At 44.0% G+C, this 26781-nt stretch overlaps 1 protein-coding gene across 3 annotated transcripts in view; it reads left to right on the top strand.

Annotated features, from left to right (window-relative positions):
- ELMO1 (engulfment and cell motility 1) overlaps positions 1–26781 on the top strand; it is a 1412865-nt gene that overhangs the window by 1380809 nt on the left and 5275 nt on the right. For all 3 annotated transcript variants that reach the window (XM_078688215.1, XM_078688216.1, XM_078688217.1), the window contains 2 exons: positions 616–698; positions 3353–3430. In XM_078688215.1, the coding sequence (XP_078544341.1) occupies positions 616–698; positions 3353–3430 (161 nt within the window). The remainder of the gene's footprint in view (positions 1–615; positions 699–3352; positions 3431–26781) is intronic.

Here is a 26781-nt window from a genome sequence, read left to right on the forward strand (position 1 = left end):
CACCACTAAAATCCACAGTGTCCCACGCTGGACTGTACAATGCAGACTCCGTCACAGCGCACTATCCACTTCCACCCTTTCAATGCTGAGCACTGTGATGGACACCGTCCTTGTTGAGCATGCCGTCACTAGGTACCACTCTGTCCAACAATATTACTAATGGACTGCTCTGCCTCTGAGCCCGCATTACCCCTCTCATCATAGACTAGCTAATTCATCCATATATCCTATATATGTTAAACACATTGTACAGATATTGCACTAACTCCCTGCTTAACAGATGCACATTTGCAGTATGCAGACAAAGGTAGTGTATGAGAAGGCCTCTAATCACTGTGTTCTTCCAGCTTGAGCATCCAAACTACATATGTTTGTACACAGATGTAGTGATGGCAGTAGTCACCATTTCCAATATAGGACACGCTAGTGGAATGTTTTGTGTGATTAGAAGTCAAATGTCCTTCCATTGTGACCACCTTCATTGAGATTAGGGTTTTTTTCTTCTCATGGGTTCATTGGAGGTTGTAGAGGTGGAGGATTCAGTATGTTATTAATCTTTTGCTTGATACAAAATTGTAATTGGACCATTCATACTCTTTCTGTTGTTGAATGCAGTGCCTGTGGCAGACATAAAAGCAGTCGTGACGGGTAAGGACTGCCCTCACATGAAGGAGAAAGGGGCGCTTAAACAAAATAAGGTAAGAGATTGAACACAGTGCAAACAGTTTACTTTTTTACAAGGAACATGTAATCCATAACACAACATCATTCAGATTACTTTGGAGCAGTTCACAAAGGTGTGGAAAAGTATAGCATTATGGCATGGTGTTAGGACAAAAGAGTGGTTAACTTTTTTTTATTGTGCCCCTTATTCTATGTTGAGTTTTGTTAAAAGGAAGAGTGAATATTACCTGAACCACAGGTAGTTGGGCTCAGATCTCGTGTTTGCGCTTAGGGCATTCCAGAGCCCTTGTAGACCCATTGATTTTTATTCATGTTTCATCCTCTTAAATGATCATTGGGTAATCAAATTGGGCGGGTTTGGAGTGGAGGGCTCTCATTGGGACATAGTGAAGTGCCAGTTGCTGTAAGTAGTTGGGGCCTTCGCCTCAGTATGCTCTGTGGACACTGCTTAAGACCTTTACTTTGATCCTTGTCTCAACAGGAAACTGATGGAGTGCTTTAAATTCCGGTCTGATGTGGACCTCAGTATGAATGTTAAGTCAAGTCCTGCCTGCCTGGTTCTGAAGTCTTTGAAGTCTGGCAATGTGTTTTCGGGTGCAAGGGGTGTGTTTTGTTCGGGAGGCTAGTGTAGAGTATGTTACAGTAAACTAGGCATACCAGGATGAGTTCTGTAGTATGATTGTCTCTGGTTTCATAATGAACGGAAATAAAATTGTGTATCATATAGACTCTAAACAAATATTTTATGATGTTCAGCACATCTCAAAAAGAACTGATCTTTGCAGATATAATAAATCGTAATGACTTGACAAACCTGTAGGATATTTAAAGTCGACAACCTGGGTCCTTATGGAAACCGGTATAATTATTTATGAATGGTGTTGACCTATGTATTTACATATATATTGAATGGAAGGGCACCTGGGGCAAGTCCCACATGCAACATATGGAGAAACAGAAAAACACCAAAATGCCATCTCGAGCTGTCTCTAAGTAAAAAGTGAAATAGACTAATTTATTTAAACAAGTTCAATATTATTTCGGATTTACTTGTTTGACACGGTGCTGAATGATAATGGCAAACCCAAGGATTTGCATCATTATATACATTAACCGATTCACCGCAGCGCACGTTCTCCCACTGTGCGGGCGAATTCCAGGCGTGCGCAAATTGGACGGCCCCTGGACGTCCGACGCACACGCCCACCGTGACGTCAGACAAGAGGTTAATGAAATAATTGGTTCCTTCTACAGTAGCACCACCAGCTGTGATACTACCACCTGAACACAAAGGTATCTCTTGCACATCTGTGGTGAGGGTTCATGTTCCCACATGTTCTTTATGCGAGTTGACTGTTGGCTGAAATTGGATGTTAGATTATTTTTAAGAAAGTGAATCTCTGCACTTTTCTAGTACACAGATTTACCCTAGATTGGATGATAATGACAATCACCAATCAAACTGGTGATTCCCCCTGTCCCTTCGTATTAAAAGAACTAGTTTTGGTTACTATGTGACTAAGGGATGGCAGCACGCATTCTTTCATTTCACATTTTTACCAGCAATGTTCCAAAACATACAAACAATGATTGTGAATAAATATTGTCAATAAACGACAATCTTATGTGCACATTGACAAAATAGGCTAAGACATTGTGTTTGATTCTTTACTGGACAATCAAAAGATTTAAAAAGACTTTTTTCATGTTGAAACTTTATTGATTATTTCAAGGAAGTGTGATTGGACATTCAAAAGATTGTCGTTGTTTATTGACAATATTTATTCACAATCATTGTTTGTATGTTTTGGGACATTGCCCTTTACAGCACTGTTAGTATTTAATTTCAATTTTTTTTAAATGTTTTGTGATGTTGTGAAACATTGATGTTTTTTACTCTCTGTATACTATCGTATGAAATTCAAAATGAAATATATAAAGTAAAAAGGGTATAATCAAACATACAAAGATAAACAGAAGCAAAGGGTTTGCCGCTTAGCATAAATGATTCAGCTTTTTTAAATAATATCGAGGTGTTGGCTAAAGTTACTTAATGGGACAAGCTATAGTTTCTTCAGACAAGTATAGCTATAAGTATAACTATAGCTGCTGAATGTCTATGGTTTTGTGTGAGTACAAGGTAAACCTAACTATAACATCCCTGTGACCTTTGTGTTTTTTCTGTGAATTTGTAGTTGTTTTTTTTTAACGTACAGTTATATATAATTGGATCGGAGGGTACCTGCAGATACCCATCCCTGGACATACAAATTTGATTAATAACTCCAAAACTACTTAATAGATTTACACAAAATTACAAAAAACACTCTTTCTGGACTAACAGCTAGCTTTCTGACAAATTTGGTGTAAATACATTCAGCGATTCAGTCTGTAGCTGTGTCTAAAAATGGCAAAATTCCCATAAACATTACATGGGGAAAATTGTTTTGGGATCCCCTTTTTCTCGGGCCCCGATTGACGAATCATCCTGAAACTTTCTGTGCAAACTAGGCAAAGTAGGCCACTTTTTGGGGAAAAAAATGAGTAAAAATTAGCCAAACGGCACCAAAGATATTGGTAAAACAAGTCCTTCTTCAATTGAGTCAGTGGGAGATAAATTAAGGTACATGATATGATGTATTGCTGTTTGTAAATTTTTTTCTTCTAGGAGGTGCTTGAGCTTGCCTTCTCTATACTCTATGACACCAATGGGCAGTTGAACTTCATCGCACCAGACCGGCATGAAGTAAGTACCTTTGGGTGTTCTAAGCCACTGCTCAATAAATATGTTGTTTTGTTGGTGGAGTGGAAAAACTACCATCAACCACTTCATTTAAGATATTTTGAAGGAACGTAGGTTATGGTGAGTAGAAATCATTCTCTAAACAAAACATGTCACCCCTCTCTGGCACCCTTCTCTCGTTGACACAGAAAGTATATAGCATTGGTGTGTTCTTTAATTGCGAGGTTGCTTTAAATCCCCACATAGCACGTTTAAGTGCTTTGTATTTTTTCTTCTATCCCTGCTGTAGGGAGCTGGCTCTTTATATAGTAGACCAAAATGAGGTACACTGTGTAAAGAGTCCAGGCAAACACCAAAGGAATTACAGAGGCACAAATGACACCCCAAATGCTCTTTTGTTGTAGTGTGGGCAAGCAGTTAGGCATATCAGAAGGTTGTGCTAAGAATTTATTACACACACAATGGCAGTACATGAGACACCGACTCAATAAAGAAATCTGACACCAATTTATAAAGATAACACACATTTTTATATAAATTTAGATACCGAGGTAATTAGAATCGGGTAAGTACTTTTTGAGTTGTGAATTTTTACATCTTTCAAAATGGACACAGTGCAATTTTTGGATCGGTAATGTTCTCCTATGGAAGAATAACATATATTGCATTCGGGCACTTGTCAACGACTTGTGGCACTGTTCTTCTGGACTTAAGGTAAGTATGGGACAAGGTCCTAAGCCACACCAACCGGTCATCTCAGGGGGCTCTGGGGTGTCCGGGTGCAGAGTTGTATCACGGCGACGGGAATCCCATTTGCTTCAGTGGGAGAATAGTCTGGTTACAAAGAGGCTGCAATCAGGGACTGGGGCACCAGTCTGGGGAAACCTACAGGAGGATTTAACCCTTGATATCCACAGGCACATGGGGATGTCTTTGGTCCACTTCTGTTTTGGCTGTGCAGCTTTGGACCAGTGACGTCTTCCGGGGTTTAGATTCCGGTATGGGAGTCTCTCGCGGTAATAGTGGGCCTGCAGGAAGAGCCTGCAGACGGCAACTGGAACTTCAGTCTGGGTAAACCTAAGCATGGGCTTAGCTTGTGTTGGTCTGGGGACTGCTTTGGGACCGTCACCTCCCTTGGACTCGGACTCTGGAGCTCTAGTGCATAGATGCTTTGAGGCGTCGGTTGGCAGCTGTCGCAGACTCACTTCTTTGTCTTTGTTTTCTGCAGGAGGGGCAAACAGGACAGCTGGGCCACTCTCAATATGGGTCTCACTGTCCCTGAAGTCCCTCAATGTGCAAGTCAGTCTTCCTCGACGTTGGTGTTCGGTCCGGGCATAACAAGCCTAGGCTGCTGCAAGAGATCCAGCACCTCAGTGATTGGCACTGTGCGGCTCTAGTTGGTCCTGGCATCCCCCACTTGGAAGGAGAATGGATCTGACCAGTAGGACACTGCTACCACTTTCTGGGTGGCTGCTGTGTCTGTAGACTCCATGGGGGGCAGGGTGGTGTACCAGATCTTGCTTCTTTGGTGCCTAGTGAGTAGCTCCTCTACTCCAAGGGAGTTTCTTTGACAATTTATGAAGCACTGGCAGTACTCTGGGTTTCTTGAGGTCTGCACAATGGCAGAATGAATCAATTGCTCTACAAAGGTTGGATCCAGCAGACAGGCCGGCAGGTTTGTTGCCAAGTCAGCTGTGCTCCTCGGTTCTCTGGTCAGCAGTCTTCTTCTTCCACTCCTTGTTTTGCATCCAACAAAATCTGAATATCTGGTATCAGGGGGTCCCCTATATACTCCATTTAGGGATGTTAAGGGGATTGAGGGGTAGTAGCCAATGGGCTACTTATACCTGGGGTCACTCTGCTCCCTATATGACCACTTCCAGTGGTAAGTGGGCATAACCCTGTCACAAAATCACTAAGTGTACGATCATCAAGATGGCCAACTCTGAAAAGTTGTGCCCACTTCAGGTACTCCACCTTAGGAGTGATACTAGCCTGGCAGTCGGAAGCCCGCACCACGTAAAGAGCCTGGTGCACACACAAGCGGCTGCAAAGGAGCGTGAACGTTCGAGCAGCCGCGCTGAAAAGGACAATGTAAATTAGGCAAAGTACATCGGCAAATGCAGAAACTGGTACAATATCGGATGTATTTATAGCACTATAAACCTTGAAAGACCATTTTTAAAAACACACCCGATAGAAGAGCAAAAAACACTCCTCTCAAGCTACTGGAGCTGCGAAGAAAGAGGTGTGTTCTCGGGGAAAGTTGAATGAAAGGACACTTACTGATTGGTTGATAATGGACGTTTTCTATTTCCTATGACTCATGGGAAATTTAGTTTTGTTTGGTTTTAAACTTCTAATGGCTGCTGGATGTAACAGAGTGAAGAAAATTGAAGCCTAATCCTCGCCTCCAGTCATGAAATAGAATTAGATTTTACCTTGTTTTAGGGAAGCCTGTGGTCTGATTAGCACGCCTCAGTGCACTGTCAGTCGAAAATCAGCATCTAGTAGCTAAAAAGGGGGCAAAAAGTGGGGGGTAACTGCAACAAAATTCCAGTTACTTATACCTGCATAATCCTTCCTGACTATCAACTGCATCATCGGGTCACCGTAACTGTAGTTATCTTTTTACTACACTAGTGTAATTCAGTCATTGTCGGGCTTCTACTGCTGGAGATCTTGAAACTCCAAATCATGTTTCCTGGCTTACCTTCCAACCTAGTGGCTGTCACTTGCATCACACTTGCCTTAAAAACTTTGAAACCTATTCCCTATCCAAGAAACTTCCATTGGTGACACTGATCATTGTCCACAAGACACTTCAGTGCTGCACTCTTACCTCCGTATAAGGTTTTTCCAGCCCTACTGTTCAGCTAGGTCTACCTTGTTGAACCTACTGAAAACCGCCCCATTCAGATGCAGCTTTGGTCGGGAGGCCTTTATGCTTCAGAGGCTATACCCTTTAGAAAGCTCACTCAACACATCAGACTTAAGAATGACTTGATACATGTTTGACAGGAAACTGAAGACACTCCCTTCAGCTTTGCTTGTGCATAGCAATGGGTCCTTCCACCCTGTTGGATATGTTTTACCGGATGTACGTTGTTACAACGCAGGTTGTAACAACGCATACCTTTACCACGCGGCCGCTACAACGCAAGTCGTTACCACGACTTGCGTTGGAGGGCGCGGATTTAGGATTTTTATAATTTTATATTCCAACACCAGTCCCCGTAACAGTAGGGAAGGTGTTGGAATATAAATTTATAAAATTCCTTATCCCACAGCGCCCTCCAGCGCAAGTCGTGGTAACGACTTGCGTTGTAACGGCCACGTGGAAGGTACCGCGTGGTAAAAACTTCGTGGTAAAGGTTGTTTACCTGTTTTACCTATAGGCTATTTATCTCTTCACTCTCAATCTGCTGTTCATACATCAATCTGCTGTTCTTACACCTACATTTGGCTTTACACCTGCCAGGGGCAGGTGCAGAAGCATTCTTAATGGGCATTTCACTACTAAGCTATAGCATTTACTGCCCTTGCAAGGAGCTTACAGTGAGTAGCTACTGGGACATGCCATGCGCTGTGAATACTGTTTGCAATTCCAATAGCCCATGCCCTTAAATCGCCTCTGCTAGAGCCCTTAGTTGTTTAATCAGCAGTCTGTTGTGCTTCACAAAAGTCACAAATAACGAAATATCCAGTGATGCAAGAGTTTTATAACAGGGTGTCAGGGTTAACTCTCATTATGCATCATTATTTTCAGCATTGGGGAGGCCTTACCTGAAACAGTGTCTTACTCTTGAAGACAGTTCACTAGAGAACAATGGCTGATATGTGATGCTTCAAAGGACTGATACCAGCGATGATGCAACATCTGCATGAGAAACCTTATGGCGAGAAGCACTCCTAGTTACATCTATATTTTGTGGAAGAGGGGTATCTGGCAGATGTTTAAATGCATTGAGGTTTAAATTCAGTAGAAGTGGATGTTGTGCATTCCAGTGGGAGTCTGGTCCTGGATCAGGAGGTCTTATATTCAGACTTGTCACAAGGGGACCAGAGAATAACAAGAAAAGTTCTTTTTTGCAAGATTATTAAATGCATGTGGTTCCACGCCAGGTATCGGAGGCATTCCCAAACATTGGTTACAAATTACTGGGGCAAAACAAATGTTACAGTAATCATAGTGGTAAAGGCAACCTAGACAAAGCAGGATTTTCAGTGATAAGGGACTTGAGCCAAACTGCAGGATGACTGCCTTGCCACCTTCAGCTGGCTGTGGATTTTGAGACATCCAAATTGCATATGGGGCTATGTGGCTCACAAATATTAGAGACTCTGCTCAGTTATAAAAACGACATAGGAGTGTGTTCCTTTATATACCATCGGTTTTAATGTTTGTTTTGGTTATGTCAAGATATACAACTTTAAATGGATTTTTCCAGATTTATATTCTTTGACAGGCAGATGCATTCAGAGTTTTTTTTCAAAACATATCCTTTATAAAGTAATAGCTAAAACACTTAAGTAATCATCCATATAAGCAGGAGCGACATGGACAGGGCAGGATGAACCACGGACATTCTATATTTCTGTGTTTCTAAATTAATAGAGTAATTTGAGAAATGAATTAATTTTGTTTCTAACAAAACATGTTCTTTCAATTGTAAGCTGTTAATAGAAAAAGGAACTGTTCATGCTGTTCTTCAAATGATGTGTCTAATTTGAACACAAAGCAGTGGAAGAAAGTAACTTCTATATTTTCAGGTCTTTCCTTTATTTGGCGAAAATGTTTCAGAAGGTAAATTCAGGATGTTTGCGGTCCTCTTTGTTTTCAGAACACGTTCACCTTGAAGCAAAAGCATTGATTCAACTAAAACAAAACCTCTTTCCTGAAATTAAAAGACCCGGCTTTCTAAACACATTTGTCATTGTGGCCCTTATGCTGGCAAGCTGTACTTGTGTAAGCAGTGTTGTGTTCCAAAGCCGGGTTTTCACCGCAATCGTTTAGCAAGTTCTTCTGTGTCTTATTTGTTTTCTGTTTAATAAAGAGTAAAGTGCTGGAGGGACTATAATAGATGTATCCAGTTAAGGTACTCCAGTCCAGGTTTGTTCAAATTAGCACAAAGGCATTGTCGTGAGCTATGGCAACTGCGCCTCAGCATTGATGTTGTGGAGAAGTGTGGCTCATTGGTTAGAGGCGGCAGACCCGGAAGCTGAGATCGGCTGTGGACCAGGGTTCGATTCCCAGCCTCGGCGGGTCTCGGGCTCTAAAAAATTCCACAGACTCGATAATTCGCGCTCTGGTGCCTACTCGACTCACGGGGTCACACTCTGCGACTCTGGGCAATAGCTTGCTTAATCTCCACTACGGCCCCTCGCGGCGGGATGCCTGGCTTTCACCTTGTGGATACCCTGCCGGGGTATCTCACAGGGGAATACCAGGACGGGTTCCCTAAGCAAGCGCTTAGATACCGTGTCGGTGATTTGCGCTATATAAATACATGTACATTTACATTTACATTTACATTTACAAAGAAGACCTGGACACTTATTTCAATACAATTACCAGTGAAGAGCTTCTAGCAACCAGCATTGTCCCTTTATAGTTTCCCCCCATCAGCTGCTACCCATGGAATATTCCGGTTCAGTCACTACAACACAATTTAACGTCAGTGATATTATAGTGAGCTGAACATCACAAGCAGGTGGCCCATACCCCAGAGGTTGGAGTTGACATAGGGCCACAGAAGGGGAGGTGGAGAACAGGACCACTGGACAGAAGAGTAAAGGAGGGGAATATACAGCAGCACAGATGGAAATGAGTTATACAGAAGCATCAGGCGTGAAGGACATGAGTTGACCATTCATGGGTGAGGATCAGGTCCTTCCTAGTTTTCTAGGTGTAACTGAGCGGGGGAAAAGTTCATCCTGGACAGAGGCCTGGGTACACTTTGAAATAGTAGGTATAGGAAGTGACCTATTGCTGACTAGTACTGAAAAAGATGAGAGGAGCATTGGAGAATCGTTTATTGGAGTAAACAAATCTGATACATAAGGAAATAGAGACCGTCCATGATGATGCCAAGAATGAGTTAAGTAAAATAGTGAATGATTTCAGGCCTATTTCACAAACCTGGAGGTCGGATGAAAGGATAGTGAATGAACTTGAGAGGGGACTGGGAGTACTAAAAAAAATCTTAAAATGAGTGTGGAACAGAAGCGGTTTATTTAACTTCAATTAAAATGGAGGATACAATGTGCCTAGGTTCCCCTGGTCGATATGTTTCTAGCCCTAATCCAATGCTGCTCTAAAAAGGGGGGGAAACTGGGGGAGTAACTGCCGCAAAAGCCTAGTTCCCTACACCTGCATAATCCTCTGACTTTCAAATCCATCATCGGGTCACCCTAACTGTAGTTATCTTTTTTACCAAACTAGTGTAATTCAGACCCCGCAGCTGTCACTGCATCACACTTGCTTAAAAACTTTAAATCTATTCCCTAACCAAGAAACTTCAATTTTGACCCTGATCATTGGCAACCAGATGCTTCAGTGCTGTACTCTTACCTCTGTATAAATCTTTCCAGCCATACTGTCCAGCTAGGTCTACCTTGTTGAACCTACTGAAAACCGCCCATTCAAATGCAGCTTTGTTGGGTAGGACCTTATGCATCAGAGGATATACCCTTTGGGAAGCTCACTCAACACATCAGACTTAAGAATGACTTGATACATGTTTGGCAGGAAACGGAAGACATTCCATCTGCTCTGCTTGAGCGTAGCATTGTCCTACCTATAAGCTATTTATCTCTTCACTCTCAATCTGCTGTTCATAGTCCTACATCAGTCTGCTGTTCTACATTTGGCTTGACCACTGGCAGTGGCAGGAGCAGAAGCATTCTTAATGGGCCTCTGACTAACAAGCTCTAGCATTTCCTGCTCTTGCAAGGAGCTTACAGTGAGTAGCTACTGGGACATGCTGTGCATTCTCTTTGCAATTACAATAGCCCATGCCCTTAAGTCCCCTCTGATAGAGCCCTTACATGTTTCATCAGCAGTCTGTCGTGCTTCACAAAAGTCACAAATAACCAAATATCCAGTGATGCAAGAGTTTAACAACAGATTGTCAGGGGTAATTGTCATTTTGCATACAAAGAGGATGCCGCAGATGGCTAGCGTTATGTACAGGACTGGGTAGGCCTTACCTGAAACAGTGTCTTACTCTTGAAGACAGTTCACTAGAGAACAATGGCTGATATGTGATGGGTCAAAGGGTTGATACCAGGATGCTGCTTCATCTGCCTGAGAAACCTTACGGCGAGAAGCACCCCTAGTTACATCTATATTTTGTAGGAGAGTGGTATCCGACAGAGATGTTTAAATACATTGATGTTTATATTCAGTAATATTGGACGTTCTGCATTCCAGTGGGAGGCTGGGCCTGGATCAGGAGGTCATATATTCAGACATTTCTCAAGGGCACGAGAATAACAAGAAACGTTCTTTTTTGCAAAATAATTAAATTCATGTGGTTCCACGCCAGGTATTGGAGTCGGTCACAAACATTGGTTACAAATTACTGGGGCAAAACAAAGTATATAGTAATCATAGTGGTAAAGGAAAGATAGACAAACCAGGATTTTCAGTGATAAGGGACTTGAGCACAACTGCAGGATGACTCTGTGCCATGCCACCTTCAGTTGACTATGGATTTTGAGACATCAGTATTGCATATGGTGCTATGTGGCTCACAAATATTGGAGTCTCCTCTCAGTTATAAAAACGACATAAGCGTCTGGTCCTTTAGATACCATCTTTTAATATGTTCGTTTTGGGTATGTCAAGATTTACAACTTTAAATGGGATTTTCCAGATTAGATATTTTGACCATTATAAAGTAACTAATGGCTACAACACTTAAGTAATCATCCATGTACCTAGGAGCGACGTGGACAGGGTGAGATGATCCACGGAAATTCTGTATTTCTGTGTTTCTAAATTAATAGAGTAATTTGAGAAATAATTCATTTTCTTTCTAACAAAACATGTTCTTTCAATTGTAAGCTGTTAATAGAAAAACGAACTGTTCATGCTGTTCTTCAAATTATGTCTAATTTTAACACAAAGCAGTGGAAGAAATACACTTCCATATTTTTAGGTCCTTAATTTACTTGCCGAAAGTGTTTCAAAAGGTAAATTTAGAATGTTTGCGGTCCTCTTTGTTCTCAGTACAAGTTCACCTTGAAGCAAAAGCATTGATTTAACTAAAACAAAACCTCTTTGCTGGAATTAAAAGCTTTCTAAACACCATTTGTCATTGTGGCTCTTATACTGGCAAGCTGTATTTTTGTAAGCAATGTTGTGTTCCAAACAGGGCCGGACTGGCTTTAGCGTGCACCGGGCCATCCCCCGGTGCGCCGCACGGGTGGGGGCCCATTTTTGGCCCCTGGAGGCCGTTTTTGTTACAGCCGGTTTTTCACCACAATTCTTTAGCAAGTTCTTCTGTGTCTTTTAATTTGTTTTCTGTTCGAAAAAAACTATATTAGTTACTTGACAAGTGACATGCGGACCGAACAGTAATGTGATCTTTTGACTGGGTGTGTGTGTTTGATTGGTTCAGATGCTCCGTCCATCACCACCTCCTTTTGTACCGCTTTTGGCTGCCATAAGTGTGGCAGGGTATGCTCAGACGTGAGTCCCTTGCTCACTTTGCCACTGGATTCAAGCAAGCCGGGCTGAAGAAGGCTGTAATGCCAGAAACCGGTCCTCGGAAGCTTGTTTCCGGTCCAGGGAAGACATGGCTTGGGGGTTCGGGCTGGACTGTTCCCATGAGGCACAGGGTCAGACTGATTTGCATATAGCCATGTCTGAACTGGGGAGGCAGAGTGGGCTAAAGAACGGTGATGGATTTGTGGTAAATAAATAAATAATACCTCTCTTTTTGAATGCATAAATGAATAACAGATAGCTCAATAAATAAGAGTCAAGATTCGAGGTAGTAGGAGTTTTTGCAGGTTTATTACAGCATAAAGGACAGGAGCGGGACAACCTGCATAGGAATAGGATGGCAGGGCCCAGCAGCTGCTGGGGCTGGATCTGGGATGAGCGCGCTAACATTTAATAACAATACACGATCATATATACTAAAACAGTTGCATTACAATACATACGATAGGCGGAGCAGTGGGTGTGATCAATAGCAGTCGCGAAAGATAAGGGTGAAAGTAGGTGTAACAGAGGCGTATACATAGACATGTGATGCAAACGTAACAGAATATGTCATGAATGGGGTGGAAACCATGGAGGGGGCTACCTAAGGAGCCGGGACCTCTAACCTGATGGTGCGCGCAAACTGGCAATGACGTGTTACTAGGAGAAGCTGGGGGCTATGAACTCTGTGCTAGGAGCAGAGACTGAAGTCTGGAGAGTCAGGGCGACATGTACCTAAGCAGTATCTAGTATCTGATGTTTAGAGAACATGTTGATAGAATCCAAATGTTATCGGGGTAAAGGCGAACAGACTCTAAGACTGGAGCATGCATTATTCTACATGTAGTGCGTGATGAAGAATATTAAATGACCATTAAATACAGTATTTCTCTTACATGGAGACGTAGAGGCTAGACAATGACGGAAACTATTGATGCGATTCAGTAGCTTTGGGAATGCAGAGAAGGAGGGCTGTACTGATAACTCGAATCATAACATACTCTTGGCAGACTCAGAGGCAGAGCCAGGCTGAACCGGGCACTGCGAGGCAGGAAGTAAGTGAAGGGTCGAGGATACAGGCGGGGGCTGTATCGCTCCTCAGCGAGGCCTTCAGGAGACAGGAGCTGAATCTGGTGTCCAGGCCCTTTTGAGGCCTAGAAACGGAGATTTTACAATGGAATAACGTGCACACTGAGAAACGTGGCAACGTAGCTTTACATAGGCCTGATATTCGTAGTATTCACGAGAACTGGAAACTGACATACTAAAGGTGGACACAACTATAATTGCGTCTTTAATCGAACATGGGGAATAACATATGCATATTAATCATGCACAGATAACATATGATGGAGGACGCGTAGGGACACAGAACATGGCAAAATTTACTTTTCCACATTCCCTCCTTGTCACTACGTTTCCTTCAGGAAACATCAATATTCATGATACCATCTATCATTTCATACAGTATCATTTGCTCGTCTCGAATTTTCTGGGAACGGGTTTTAGAACGGGACTTGGGACTAGGAATACAAGAGGTAGCACAAATGCCGCAAATCGCAGGGCCACATTGTATACAGAGGCAGCAGCTAAATATGATCGCTACTGCAATACCTAGAAAGGACAAGACTTTCCATCCCCAGGCGGAAATTATATTCCAGAACCAACCGGACCATGTCCAGGTGCCTGGATTTTGGTGTAACAGATGGGCAATTTTATGAAGTCTGGTTATAGCTGAATAAACAGACGGCGCGTTATTTGGAATGAAAATGCAGCAACTAGATCCGATGACTCTACAGGCCCCGCCCCTATCGGCCAATATGACGTCAAGGACGAGACGATTCTGGAGCACGACAATTCTCATAAAGGATTGTTCTTCGGTTAAATTACTTAGAGCAGAAGTATTCTCAATTACTACTGCTTCAAGGGTTCTGGTTAACCTACGTATCAGTTTACTATTCACAACTGTACCTAAATAAGGAAAGACACCTTTATTGATATCTATATATTGTTCTAGAGTAGTTTCAGTATAATCGACAATCGGGAGGTTTCTCTTGTGTCTAGTATGTACTAGGTGGGAATTCCTATGGTAGTCGGGTGGGGCTAGAAAAACCGGTGGCAGTAGGAAGGCAATGTAACAGGTTCCCTCCCAATCGAAGGGCAGACGAACATATGCGGTTTGACCACAAATAAAATAAGAATGACGTGAAGCTTTGAAAATAGATTTCCCACTGTCACTATACTTGACAATAGTAGTACAATCACTATGTCCTACGTGTGTAGAACCATTATTTCGGACACATAATTCGCCTTTGACTGGTAGTACTGAAATTGCAGGTAAGTCTGGAGTAGTATCAGACTGAACATTCAGGACCATGAAATTCGAAGAATAATTACCTAAATTATACACTTCATTTTCTAGATCTAACCCGGTTCTGTGGGGGAGACCTTGCTTGTCTGGAAAACATGTACTGTTAAGAAAAGACATATCTGTTGAGGATGACGTTAACGTGGACCATGCTCCACACGAACCATTATGTGAAAAAGGATAAGGAAAGAGTGGCAGAACTCCCTTCGGTGTCTGAAAAGGGGGGAGTCGACCACACACCCAACAATTAGTGGCATTGCTGGTCTGGTGTGAATAATGTAACATGCGGATGAAAGAATTATTTCGCATAGCGAGGCGGTAAGAGAGTTCATGAGGAGGCAGATCACTAAACGTGTGTTCTACTGTAACATTAGAAGACTTATTTACATGAGAAACTGGAAAATACAGGTAAAATGCATAACTGGTGCAGGAAATCATAATGCTGAGAAATAATATGAAACATAGAAAAACGATACATCGGATTGAGTTTTGACTAACTCTCTTACTATAGGGGTCTATTTTATACATGTCAGAAACAGTCTAACCGTTTCACCTAGGGGAGGACTTAGACAATCAAACTGGCTGACTTATTTTACTAGACCGGAGTTTCAACTTATACTCCTGCTGTGGAGTTTTCTCTAACAGGGAGGGTGCAGTATCATTGTTCTTTGCGGGACAGTCCTTAAGAATAGTACTTTGGTAATCCTTCAAATCCTGGGAAATGTTCTTTGAGACCGGTTTCAGTCCATAAAACTTCTTTATATGTGAAAGATGCACCCAGCCTTTGCGTCCCTCCAACTTCACGGCTGTACGGGTGGCGAGGAGGACCTGTCGGGGCTCCTTCCAGCGAGGCTCCAGCGGACTTGAGCGGTCAAAATTTCGCACCAGGACCATGGATCCTGGAACGATTTCATGCGGTGCCACCTCGGTATTGTCTGGAAATGCGGCGGCAACCTGTGAACGACAAGAGTTGAGGGCAGACATCAAGGAAGCTAGGTAATCTGTCAGCATATTACTTGAAAGATCGGTAATACTTCGGGGTCTGGGTGTACCCCACATGTTAGGGGGGCGGCCGAAAACGACCTCATACGGGGACAGACCTGATCTGGAATGTGCGACCATGCGCATATAGAACAAAGCGACTGGCAGAGCTACTAGCCAGTCCACACCTTTCTCTTTACATACTTTGGCGATGCGAATTTTCAGGGTCTGGTTATGTCTCTCTACGAGACCTGCTGCTTCAGGATGGCGTACACAATGGAACTTCCACTGGTACCCTAACAAAAGGGAAACATGCTTCATTAACTCTGAGGAGAATGGCTGGCCGTTATCAGAATATACGACCCTAGGGAGTCCATAACGGGGGAAGAACTCACGAACCAACTGCTTGGCAGTGGTCGCGGCTGTGTAATCTGGGACTGGATATGCTTCTGTCCACCTGGACAAAGCGCATACAACTACAAGGACATACTTGAAACCTCGACATCGCTCCATCTGAATATAATCCATCTGGAGGACTTCAAAAGGGTGGTAAGGAGGTTGGAATCCACCTTGTTCCACCGGGACACTTTTACCTGGATTAAACTGACAACATATCATACAGGTACGGACTTTCTGCTTGGCTGCAGCTCGTAGATGCTTGTTGAACCAAATGTTCTGGATACTGTCTAACATAGCTTTTTCTCCTAAATGTGCTGGACTATGTGCGGTATTGATAATGACTTGAACCATAGAGTCGGGGAGAAACCAAGTGGCTTTTCCTTTCGTTAACCATCCTTGATCTGTCTGGACCCCTCCTTGTTCGGACCATTTCTTGATTTCTTCGGGAGTAGCATGTAACTGGATATCTATGACATCTTGAGTAGGGTCCTTAACTGTCATACATGTAGTCGGATCTGGAGTATGTGTCTTGTTAACTGGAATGTCTGGAGTCTGTGCTGTAAGCTTGGCTGTGCGATCTGCTAGATCGTTACCCTGGGAAATAATGTCAGTAACTTTCGTATGTGCTTTGCATTTCATGATAGCAATGGATGTCGGTAAATGTATGGCATCTAACAGAGCTTGAATAAGGAGACCATGCTGAATCTTGGTTCCATGAGAAGTCATGAAACCTCTCTCCTGCCAGAGCACTCCAAAGTCGTGTACGACTCCAAATGCGTAGCGTGAATCTGTGTAAACATTAACTTTCCGGTTCTTAGCGTGTATGCAGGCTTGTGTCAGAGCAACTAGCTCTGCTGCTTGAGCGGACAGGGTGTCAATACGGTGTGTCTTAATGACTTCGGTGTCGGTATTCACTGCATACGTGGCGACTAGTTCTCCTGTACTTGTTCTCATACATGAACCATCCACATAAAGTGTCAGGTCGGGATCTGGTAACGGAATATCTGTCAGATCTTGTCTTGGTTTTGTCGTAATATTAACTACTTCCACACAGTCGTGTGTGTCCGGACTTAAAGTAACTGATGGTAACAGTGTAGCAGGGTTCAGGATGTTGCAGCGTCTGATTTCTATGTGTGGCTGGAACAGTGTCAATTCATAACCTGTTAAACGTGCAATTGTCAAGTGCTGAGTCTGTGTTCGGTTTAAAAGAACTTCCACGGAGTGTGGAACTTGTACTGTCAGGGAGTGTCCTAATACTATGGAATCACTTTGTCTGATAGCTAGTGCTGTGGCTGCAACTGACTTGAGGCACGCAGGGAGAGCCTGGGCTACAGGATCTAATGTGCTCGAAAAATAAGCACAAGGCTTGTATTGTCCTGCTTGATCTTGTGTGAGAACAGATAATGCTGTACCTTCACGTTCTGTGACGAAAAGTGTAAAAGGCTTACTGTAGTTTGGTGTAGCTAGAACTGGAGCTTGACATAGGGCTTTCTTTAACTCATTGAAACTGAGTGTATGTTCAGATGTCCAAGGGAGGACAGTCGATGCGGCTGCCTCCTGTGTCGTTAACTGTATCAGTGGCTTGGCTAGAAATGCATACTGAGGAATCCATTGTCGGCAGTAAGAAGTGAGGCCGATAAAAGCACGTACCTCCTTCTGGGTCTTGGGCTGAGGAAGACTCGCTATTAACTGGATACGGTCAGGTGTCAACTGCCTACCCCTCTTGGACAGTAAGTGTCCTAAGTATACCACTTGCTGGACACAGAATTGAAGCTTCGAAGGGGACACCTTGTGCCCCATCTCGGCTAGGAAATACAGAACTGTGAGGGATGCTCGCTCGCAAGCACGTTCAGAACGGGCTGTGACCAGTAGATCATCGACATACTGGAGCAGGGCAGTGTCAGTTGGCATGTGAATGTTGTCTAGTTGTCTCTTAAGTGCTTGACTGTAAATACTAGGACTTTCTGTGAAACCTTGAGGAGCTCGTGTGAACATATAGCTCCTTCCATTTAAACAAAATCCGAAAAGGAACTGGCTGTCTGGATGAATGGGGACACTAAAAAATGCATTCTTGAGGTCTATGACTGTAAAAAATGAGGCTTCTGAATCAATGGCTGCCAATAGGGAAGAGATATCTGGGACAACTGGGTACTGGGGAATAATACATTTATTAAGCTCTCGTAGGTCAATCACTAATCGATATACTGGGGGTGCATTTGGATCAGTACGTTTCATGACTGGAATGATCGGAGAATTGCATACATTGGAGTCAGTTTCTACAACCACTCCTTGAGCGATGAGCTCGTCAATAATTTTGGATAAGGCTGCTACAGCCTCCGGTGGCAATCTATACTGTCTGATTCGTGGTAACACTACACCTGGGAGTCACACGATGGGGTGTGATTTGCATATAACCAACATCAGTTGGACCTTGCGCCCATAGATGCTGCGGAACATTGGACAATCTGGGATCAAAATCTCGTAATACATAGTGACCCTTAAAGTCACGCAGGAACAATCGTATTCCCTCTGGGGAACAGCATATAACTGCACCTAACTCTTTCAGTGTTTTAATACCTAATAGATTCTCTGGACATGACTTAGTAAGTAACAGATCAGTAGTACGGGACAATGGACCTACTTCTAGAGTAACTGGTTTTGATATTTCATTTACAATGGGTTTTCCTGAAAATCCAAGGGAAACATTTCTTGAGCCTGAGAGCGGAGCCCCTGGAACTTCGGCGTGGCTAATTGTGGTCCTACTTGCCCCTGTATCAATCAAAAACTTTCTGTCTTTCCCTAATACTTGACTGTGAACATAAGGACCTTCTTGATCTACAGGTATCTCGATGAGAGGCAAGCCTACCTCCCTCTCTAGGCTGTTTCATGAATATGGCTGATACTCTGGATACTCAGACTGTGCATACTGGTACATCTGCTGTGTAACGTGCTGTGTTGCAGCGATGGGCTGCGGTGCTGTAACTGTCTGTGGTGCATTCTGTGGCTGAGGAATCTGTGAAACTTGTTCTTGTCTAGGCGGACGTGGTCTTTCTTTAGTCTTACCAGTAGCTATGTTGTGTTTCAGAACTGCACACTCGTTTATAAAATGACCTGGCTGTTTACAATAATTGCAGTTCCCTTTAACGGGAGCTGCAGGATGACTGGCTTGATTCGGACCCCTCTTCTGACTGTCTTGAGGAACAGATTGTGCAACTAGTACTTTCATTTTCGTGTCTTTCATACGTTTTCTCTCGTGTTCTTGCTCTTCTCTGATTCTATTCTGGTGGTATTGGAGCATCTGTAACATCTGGGACGGGGTATTAGCTTGCCAGGTACTTTCGACTTTCAAAACTCGATTCTTAATTTGTGGACTTGAATTCTCGACTAATTTAGTAACAAAAAGGTGAGGGTATGACTCACTACTTGTCTTGAGGCCACTGTTGATGCTAAAACATTTCTCAAATCTAGAATAAAAATCACTAATGTCTTCGTCTTGTTTCTGTTTACAGGCTGAGATTGCATCCCAGTCTTCCTTTTTCGTTGTTAACAATCTGGGTAAAACTTGAATCAATAATTCAGGTAATTCTTTACATTTCGCTCCAAGACCGGTACCTGGTACTCGTGCCTTATCTTCAGCTTCTAGAACTGCCCAATCGATCTTTTTCTCTCCCACCTCCCATTCTTTTTCCTTGAGCTTTTCATACACCCCTGCGGGCAGCAGAACCTTTAACATTTTAATTATATCTGGATACGTGTATTCTCCCATACGGAGCATGTCTTTTAATTCTCGATGGAACCCTGCTGGATCTTTATCATGACAGGGGATTCATTTTTTCATCTCTAGGAGTTCCATCTTTGTAATCGGAGTGTAAACAAACACTCGTTCTAGTTCGCCACCCGTTCCTCTAACTGGGTGGACTTCTCGTAACGGATTCTGTCTCTCTATGTAAAATGGTTTACTTTCTGGGGGTGAGACATGAACAAAATGCGGGTTCAAAAACGTTCTATATTTGTGACGCTGTTCTAGAATGACACTAATTAAATCGGTACCTAAACCTTTCCATCTATACTGGAGTAACTCGTTCAGGATATCATGTAACGGGCCTGGATCAGAGTGCTGACCCTCATACAATGTAATGAGGTGCTGAATCATATACATACCCGCCAGTCGTTGCTCGGCTGGGGGCATTTTCAGAAACATTTGTGCCACTATTTCGTCTGGAAAAGTGGTAGAATCAGTAGTCCATCGGACTGCTGATCGGGCTAGTTCTTGTTCATGCATAGTACTTAACTCACTGTAACCGATTCGTGATTTCAGAATGTGATCGGTAGCTTGAAACACTTGTTCTAGAGAACCTTGTTCTGGTGCTGGATGATGGAAAGTTGACTTGTGTTCTAGGCGTAAATGGCGATCTGGAAATCTAGATTTTCCTACATACGCTATTCTGGCGGGATTCTCGTCGTCTACCTCTTCAGTATCAGAGTTACTTTCTTTCTCGCTTACTTGTGCTGCTTTACGCTGTTCGTGTAACCTTATTATTTCTTTACGGATTTTCTTGTACATACTTTCCATAGCACTGATGGTCCTGTGCTTACCCTCGGCTATATTATCACTCCACTTTGTCAGGGTTCTCATTTCGGCTTGATCTTTGGACGGGTAATCTTGTTCTCTTATTAGACAGTTAATCAGGAACTTTAGTATCATGAGCTGGATCTCGGCTTTCCTTTGAGACATGACTTCGCCAATGCTTTCTGGATCATCCCTGTACGGATGAAACGATATATTCTGTCTAGATCTTCTTTCATATTCGGTAGGGTGACTAGATACTCGGCCACCTTTCTTACACGTAATGAATATAAAACCGTATTATCCTCGCCTGGGACTGGATCATAGCCGCATTCATTAAGGGCTTTTCTTATTTCTGCTACAGACTGATGTCTGGGCGTACGCTGTGACGCTTGTGCATGTAATTCGACTGACGTTAAACGCTTATGTGGCGGCGGGGTCTGAGGAGGACCTCCTCCTGCGGCCCCTAAACTAGAATCGTCGACTGATCCTCTTCGTACTAGTGTGGCAGGAAATTGAAATGCGGGCTGAACTGGTATGGCGGGCTGGACCGGGGGGACCGTAACAGGTACTGCAAGGGGTACCCCGGTGTCTGGAGGAACGGGAAGTGTCTGATTTACAGGGACTGGCGGAGCGCGAACAGGATTTGCATATTCTGGGACTGTGTCGTCCAAATAGGACGAAATAAAAATATCAGCTGCGGTCGGTTTGTGACGTAGCTTGGTCGGAACTAATGGTGGCGGGAAATTACTGGATGCCTCTGGGGTCGCTTTTGGCAAGCCCTCGGCAAGAAGAGGATACATACCCCTAATAAGAGCATGCCTCTGTCTGTCTGACTGTTCGGCTTTAACTTGTTCACCTATCTCGATTAGTTCTTTTTCTTGTGCTCGTTCTAAGGATTCTCTACTTAATTCTGACTTTCTGATTTCTTTTTCGGTTCTTTTATGAGCTTCTTTGCGCCATAACTCGATGGCATCTTTCTGTGACTGTCTGGCTTTCTTTTTCCATAATGCCTCTTCTACTCTCATGATGCACTCGGCATCCCACGTACCTGATACGGGCCACCTATACTTTTCCTCTAACTCTTTGGTATACTCTACCCATAAATCTAGATATAATATGGCACTTATGCCATGCTTCTGATACATAAAATGACCTGGACTGTCCCTAGGCGGAACTGGAACTGCTGCTTCCAGCAGACCCTTTCTAGTTTTTAACTGACGTAACTTAGAAAACAAGGGCATGACTGGACTGTAATCTAGACACAATACAATACACAATGAACACGATACTTATTCCCCATTCATACCACGACATTAAAATACATGAAGAACATTTAAAATAACAGTTCGAACAGAATACTACCTGGAATACGGAACACAGAATACATGAATTTCCTCGAGAACAGAACTGACTGGAACAGAAACTAGATGCACTGCTGAAACAGTACGAAACTTACCGGTCTCATAAAGAGACACGTCAGGACCCGCATCCACCGAAGTGGACACTTCGTTTGTGGGCTTGTGTACCACCAACCCACGGACCAGAGTCAATTAAATTGACCCTGTCTAGATACTACCCCAGTAATGGTACTCACCGGGCAGTAAGAACGGAAGGCCTCAGACTGGACGGGACTGCTTGGACGCCGGACGGACGAACTTCGGACTTCTGTTACGGGTGGGCCTCCGGATACCTCGGACCTTGGACTCTCGGCTTGGGCTCTGGTCGGGACTCGCCGCGTTCCTCCACCGTCTCGTCTGGATGCTGGACCGCCTCCTCTGTCTCCTCCGTGGGCCTGAGGGATACTTGAAGCAGAAATATCTGCCGGTGCGCAGAAGAGTTCCGTCACGACTGCAGAGGGTCAGGGGGTCGGCGTGGCTTCACCGACGCGTGGGGAAAGGGCAAGTTCCTGTTCGGGCGCCATTATGTGGTAAATAAATAAATAATACCTCTCTTTTTGAATGCATAAATGAATAACAGATAGCTCAATAAATAAGAGTCAAGATTCGAGGTAGTAGGAGTTTTTGCAGGTTTATTACAGCATAAAGGACAGGAGCGGGACAACCTGCATAGGAATAGGATGGCAGGGCCCAGCAGCTGCTGGGGCTGGATCTGGGATGAGCGCGCTAACATTTAATAACAATACACGATCATATATACTAAAACAGTTGCATTACAATACATACGATAGGCGGAGCAGTGGGTGTGATCAATAGCAGTCGCGAAAGATAAGGGTGAAAGTAGGTGTAACAGAGGCGTATACATAGACATGTGATGCAAACGTAACAGAATATGTCATGAATGGGGTGGAAACCATGGAGGGGGCTACCTAAGGAGCCGGGACCTCTAACCTGATGGTGCGCGCAAACTGGCAATGACGTGTTACTAGGAGAAGCTGGGGGCTATGAACTCTGTGCTAGGAGCAGAGACTGAAGTCTGGAGAGTCAGGGCGACATGTACCTAAGCAGTATCTAGTATCTGATGTTTAGAGAACATGTTGATAGAATCCAAATGTTATCGGGGTAAAGGCGAACAGACTCTAAGACTGGAGCATGCATTATTCTACATGTAGTGCGTGATGAAGAATATTAAATGACCATTAAATACAGTATTTCTCTTACATGGAGACGTAGAGGCTAGACAATGACGGAAACTATTGATGCGATTCAGTAGCTTTGGGAATGCAGAGAAGGAGGGCTGTACTGATAACTCGAATCATAACATACTCTTGGCAGACTCAGAGGCAGAGCCAGGCTGAACCGGGCACTGCGAGGCAGGAAGTAAGTGAAGGGTCGAGGATACAGGCGGGGGCTGTATCGCTCCTCAGCGAGGCCTTCAGGAGACAGGAGCTGAATCTGGTGTCCAGGCCCTTTTGAGGCCTAGAAACGGAGATTTTACAATGGAATAACGTGCACACTGAGAAACGTGGCAACGTAGCTTTACATAGGCCTGATATTCGTAGTATTCACGAGAACTGGAAACTGACATACTAAAGGTGGACACAACTATAATTGCGTCTTTAATCGAACATGGGGAATAACATATGCATATTAATCATGCACAGATAACATATGATGGAGGACGCGTAGGGACACAGAACATGGCAAAATTTACTTTTCCACAGATTAAACCCAGATCCTTTGACTGGGTGTGAGTGTTTGATTGGTTCAGATGCTCCGTCGATCACCACCCCCTTTTGTACCGCTTTTGGCCGCCATAAGTGTGGCAGGGTATGCTCAGACGTGAGTCCCTTGCTCACTTTGCCACTGGATTCAAGCAAGCCGGGCTGAAGAAGGCTGTAATGCCAGAAACCGGTCCTCGGAAGCTTGCTTCCGGTCCAGGGAAGACATGGCTTGGCGGTTCGGGCTGGACTGTTCCCATGAGGCCCAGGGTCAGACTGATTTGCATATAGCCATGTCTGAACTGGGGTGGCAGAGTGGGCTAAAGAACGGTGATGGATTAAACCCAGATCTTTTGACTGGGTGTGAGTGTTTGATTGGTTCAGATGCTCCGTCCATCACCACCCCCTTTTGTACCGCTTTTGGCCGCCATAAGTGTGGCAGGGTATGCTCAGATGTGAGCCCCTTGCTCACTTTGCCACTGGATTCAAGCAAGCCGGGCTGAAGAAGGTTGTATTGCCAGAAACCGGTCCTCGGAATCTTGTTTCCGGTCCAGGTAAGACATGGCTTGGCCGTTCGGGCTGGACTGTTCCCATGAGGCACAGTGTCAGACTGATTTGCATATAGGCATGTCTGAACTGGGGTGGCAGAGTGGGCTAAAGAACGGTGATGGATTAAACCCAGATCTTTTGACTGGGTGTGAGTGTTTGATTGGTTCAGATGCTCCGTCCATCACCACCCCCTTTTGTACCGCTTTTGGCCGCCATAAGTGTGGCAGGGTATGCTCAGACGTGAGTCCCTTGCTCACTTTGCCACTGGATTCAAGCAAGCCGGGCTGAAGAAGGCTGTAATGCCAAAAACCGGTCCTCGGAAGCTTGTTTCCGGTCCAGGGAAGACATGGCTTGGCGGTTCGGGCTGGACTGTTCCCATGAGGCACAGGGTCAGACTGATTTGCATATAGCCATGTCTGAACTGGGGTGGCAGAGTGGGCTAAAGAACGGTGATGGATTGAACCCAGATCTTTTGACTGGGTGTGAGTGTTTGATTGGTTCAGATGCTCCGTCCATCACCACCCCCTTTTGTACCGCTTTTGGCCGCCATAAGTGTGGCAGGGTATGCTCAGACGTGAGTCCCTTGCTCACTTTGCCACTGGATTCAAGCAAGCCGGGCTGAAGAAGGCTGTAATGCCAGAAACCGGTCCTCGGAAGCTTGTTTCCGGTCTAGGGAAGACATGGCTTGGCGGTTCGGGCTGGACTGTTCCCATGAGGCACAGGGTCAGACTGATTTGCATATAGCCATGTCTGAACTGGGGTGGCAGAGTGGGCTAAAGAACGGTGATGGATTAAACCTAGATCTTTTGACTGGGTGTGAGTGTTTGATTGGTTCAGATGCTCCGTCCATCACCCCCCCCTTTTGTACCGCTTTTGGCCGCCATAAGTGTGGCAGGGTATGCTCAGACGTGAGTCCCTTGCTCACTTTGCCACTGGATTCAAGCAAGCCGGGCTGAAGAAGGCTGTAATGCCAGAAACCGGTCCTCGGAAGCTTGTTTCCGGTCCAGGGAAGACATGGCTTGGCGGTTCGGGCTGGACTGTTCCCATGAGGCACAGGGTCAGACTGATTTGCATATAGCCATGTCTGAACTGGGGTGGCAGAGTGGGCTAAAGAACGGTGACGGATTAAACCCAGATCTTTTGACTGGGTGTGAGTGTTTGATTGGTTCAGATGCTCCGTCTATCACCACCCCCTTTTGTACCGAACAGTAATGTGGCCTTGTTCCGTGAGGTCAGCTTCTTAGGGCTTTGCCGGACATATATCCCATTACACAGGGTATCTTCTCTGTACGCAGTGATGCTGCATTAAGCGCACGCTGCTAGTCGCCATGCTCCACCCACCATGTAACACTGGATGTATCCAGTTCAGATACTCCAGTCCAGGTTTATTAAACTTAGCACAAAGGCATTGTCTGCAGTTATGGCAAATGCGCCTCATCATGATGTTGGAAAGAACACTTGGACAATTATCTCAATACATAGTACCAGTGAAGAGCTACATTAATAGAGTTTGCCCCTAGATGGTCTCCCCATTAGCTGCCACCCTTGGAACATTCCTGTTCAGCCACCTCAACACAATCTAACGTCAGTGATATTATGGCAGCAGGAGAACATCACAAGCACATGGTCAATACGCCAGAGGTTGACGTTGGCACAGGACCACAGACGGGGGGAAATGGAGGACAGGACCACAGGACAGAAGGATAAAGGAGGGGAATATACAGCAGCACAGAGGGAAATTAGTTCTACAGAAGCATCGGGCTTGAAGGACATAAATTGGCTAATATTGGGTGAGGATCAGGGCTTACCCACTTATTCTAGGTGTAACAGTTTGTACTATGAGCGGGGAAAGAGTTCATCCTAGACGGAAGCCCGGGTACGCTGGTGTATTAGATGCTTGAAAATAATAGGTATAGGAAGAGAGACATTGCTGACTAGTACTGAAGAAGATGAGCAGAGCATCGGAGAATCATTTATTGGAGCAAACAAATCTAATCCAGAAGGCGATAGAGACTGTCCTTGATGATGCCAGGTATGAGCTAAGTAAAATATTGTATGTTTTCAGGCCTATTTCATGAACATAGAGGTCGGATGAAAGGATAATGAATGAACTTGAGAGGGGTCTGGGAGTAATAAAAAAAATCTTAAAATGAGGAACAGAAGCTGTTTATTTAATTTCAATTAAAATAATGAAAAGCAGTTGGTCAAGTGATCTACTGTAAGACTTCATCTCATGAATATGTTTAAAATATTTGCTCTTAAATAATTTCTTTAGATGGTGCCACTGGTAGTCATTCTTTAACATATGTACAAAAGTAACCAACACCATAGAGAATAAGAAGTGCATACATTCATCTGGAATTCGGATCACTAATCCTACTTACGTTTGATTGCATACCTCTTTTGGCATGCAATCTGTGTTATTCTGTCATCTCCCTTTAAGTAGGTAGCTTTCATTGTAAACACTGAATGCTGCAGCGTAAATGGTTGTATAGAGATATTGCAGGATCCTGATCTGCTCGACATATGGCAGTTTGATTATTCATCTCATCACCCCTTCAAAAGTTAATAAAAATCCAGAGCAGTATGTAAAGCATGGCTGTATCTCTTGTGTTTTTTTAAATTGAGTTTTATATAGCACAAACTCGGCCTG

The sequence above is a fragment of the Lissotriton helveticus genome, chromosome 4_1 (assembly GCF_964261635.1).
Source record: "Lissotriton helveticus chromosome 4_1, aLisHel1.1, whole genome shotgun sequence".
Classification (NCBI taxonomy): Eukaryota; Metazoa; Chordata; class Amphibia; order Caudata; family Salamandridae; genus Lissotriton; species Lissotriton helveticus.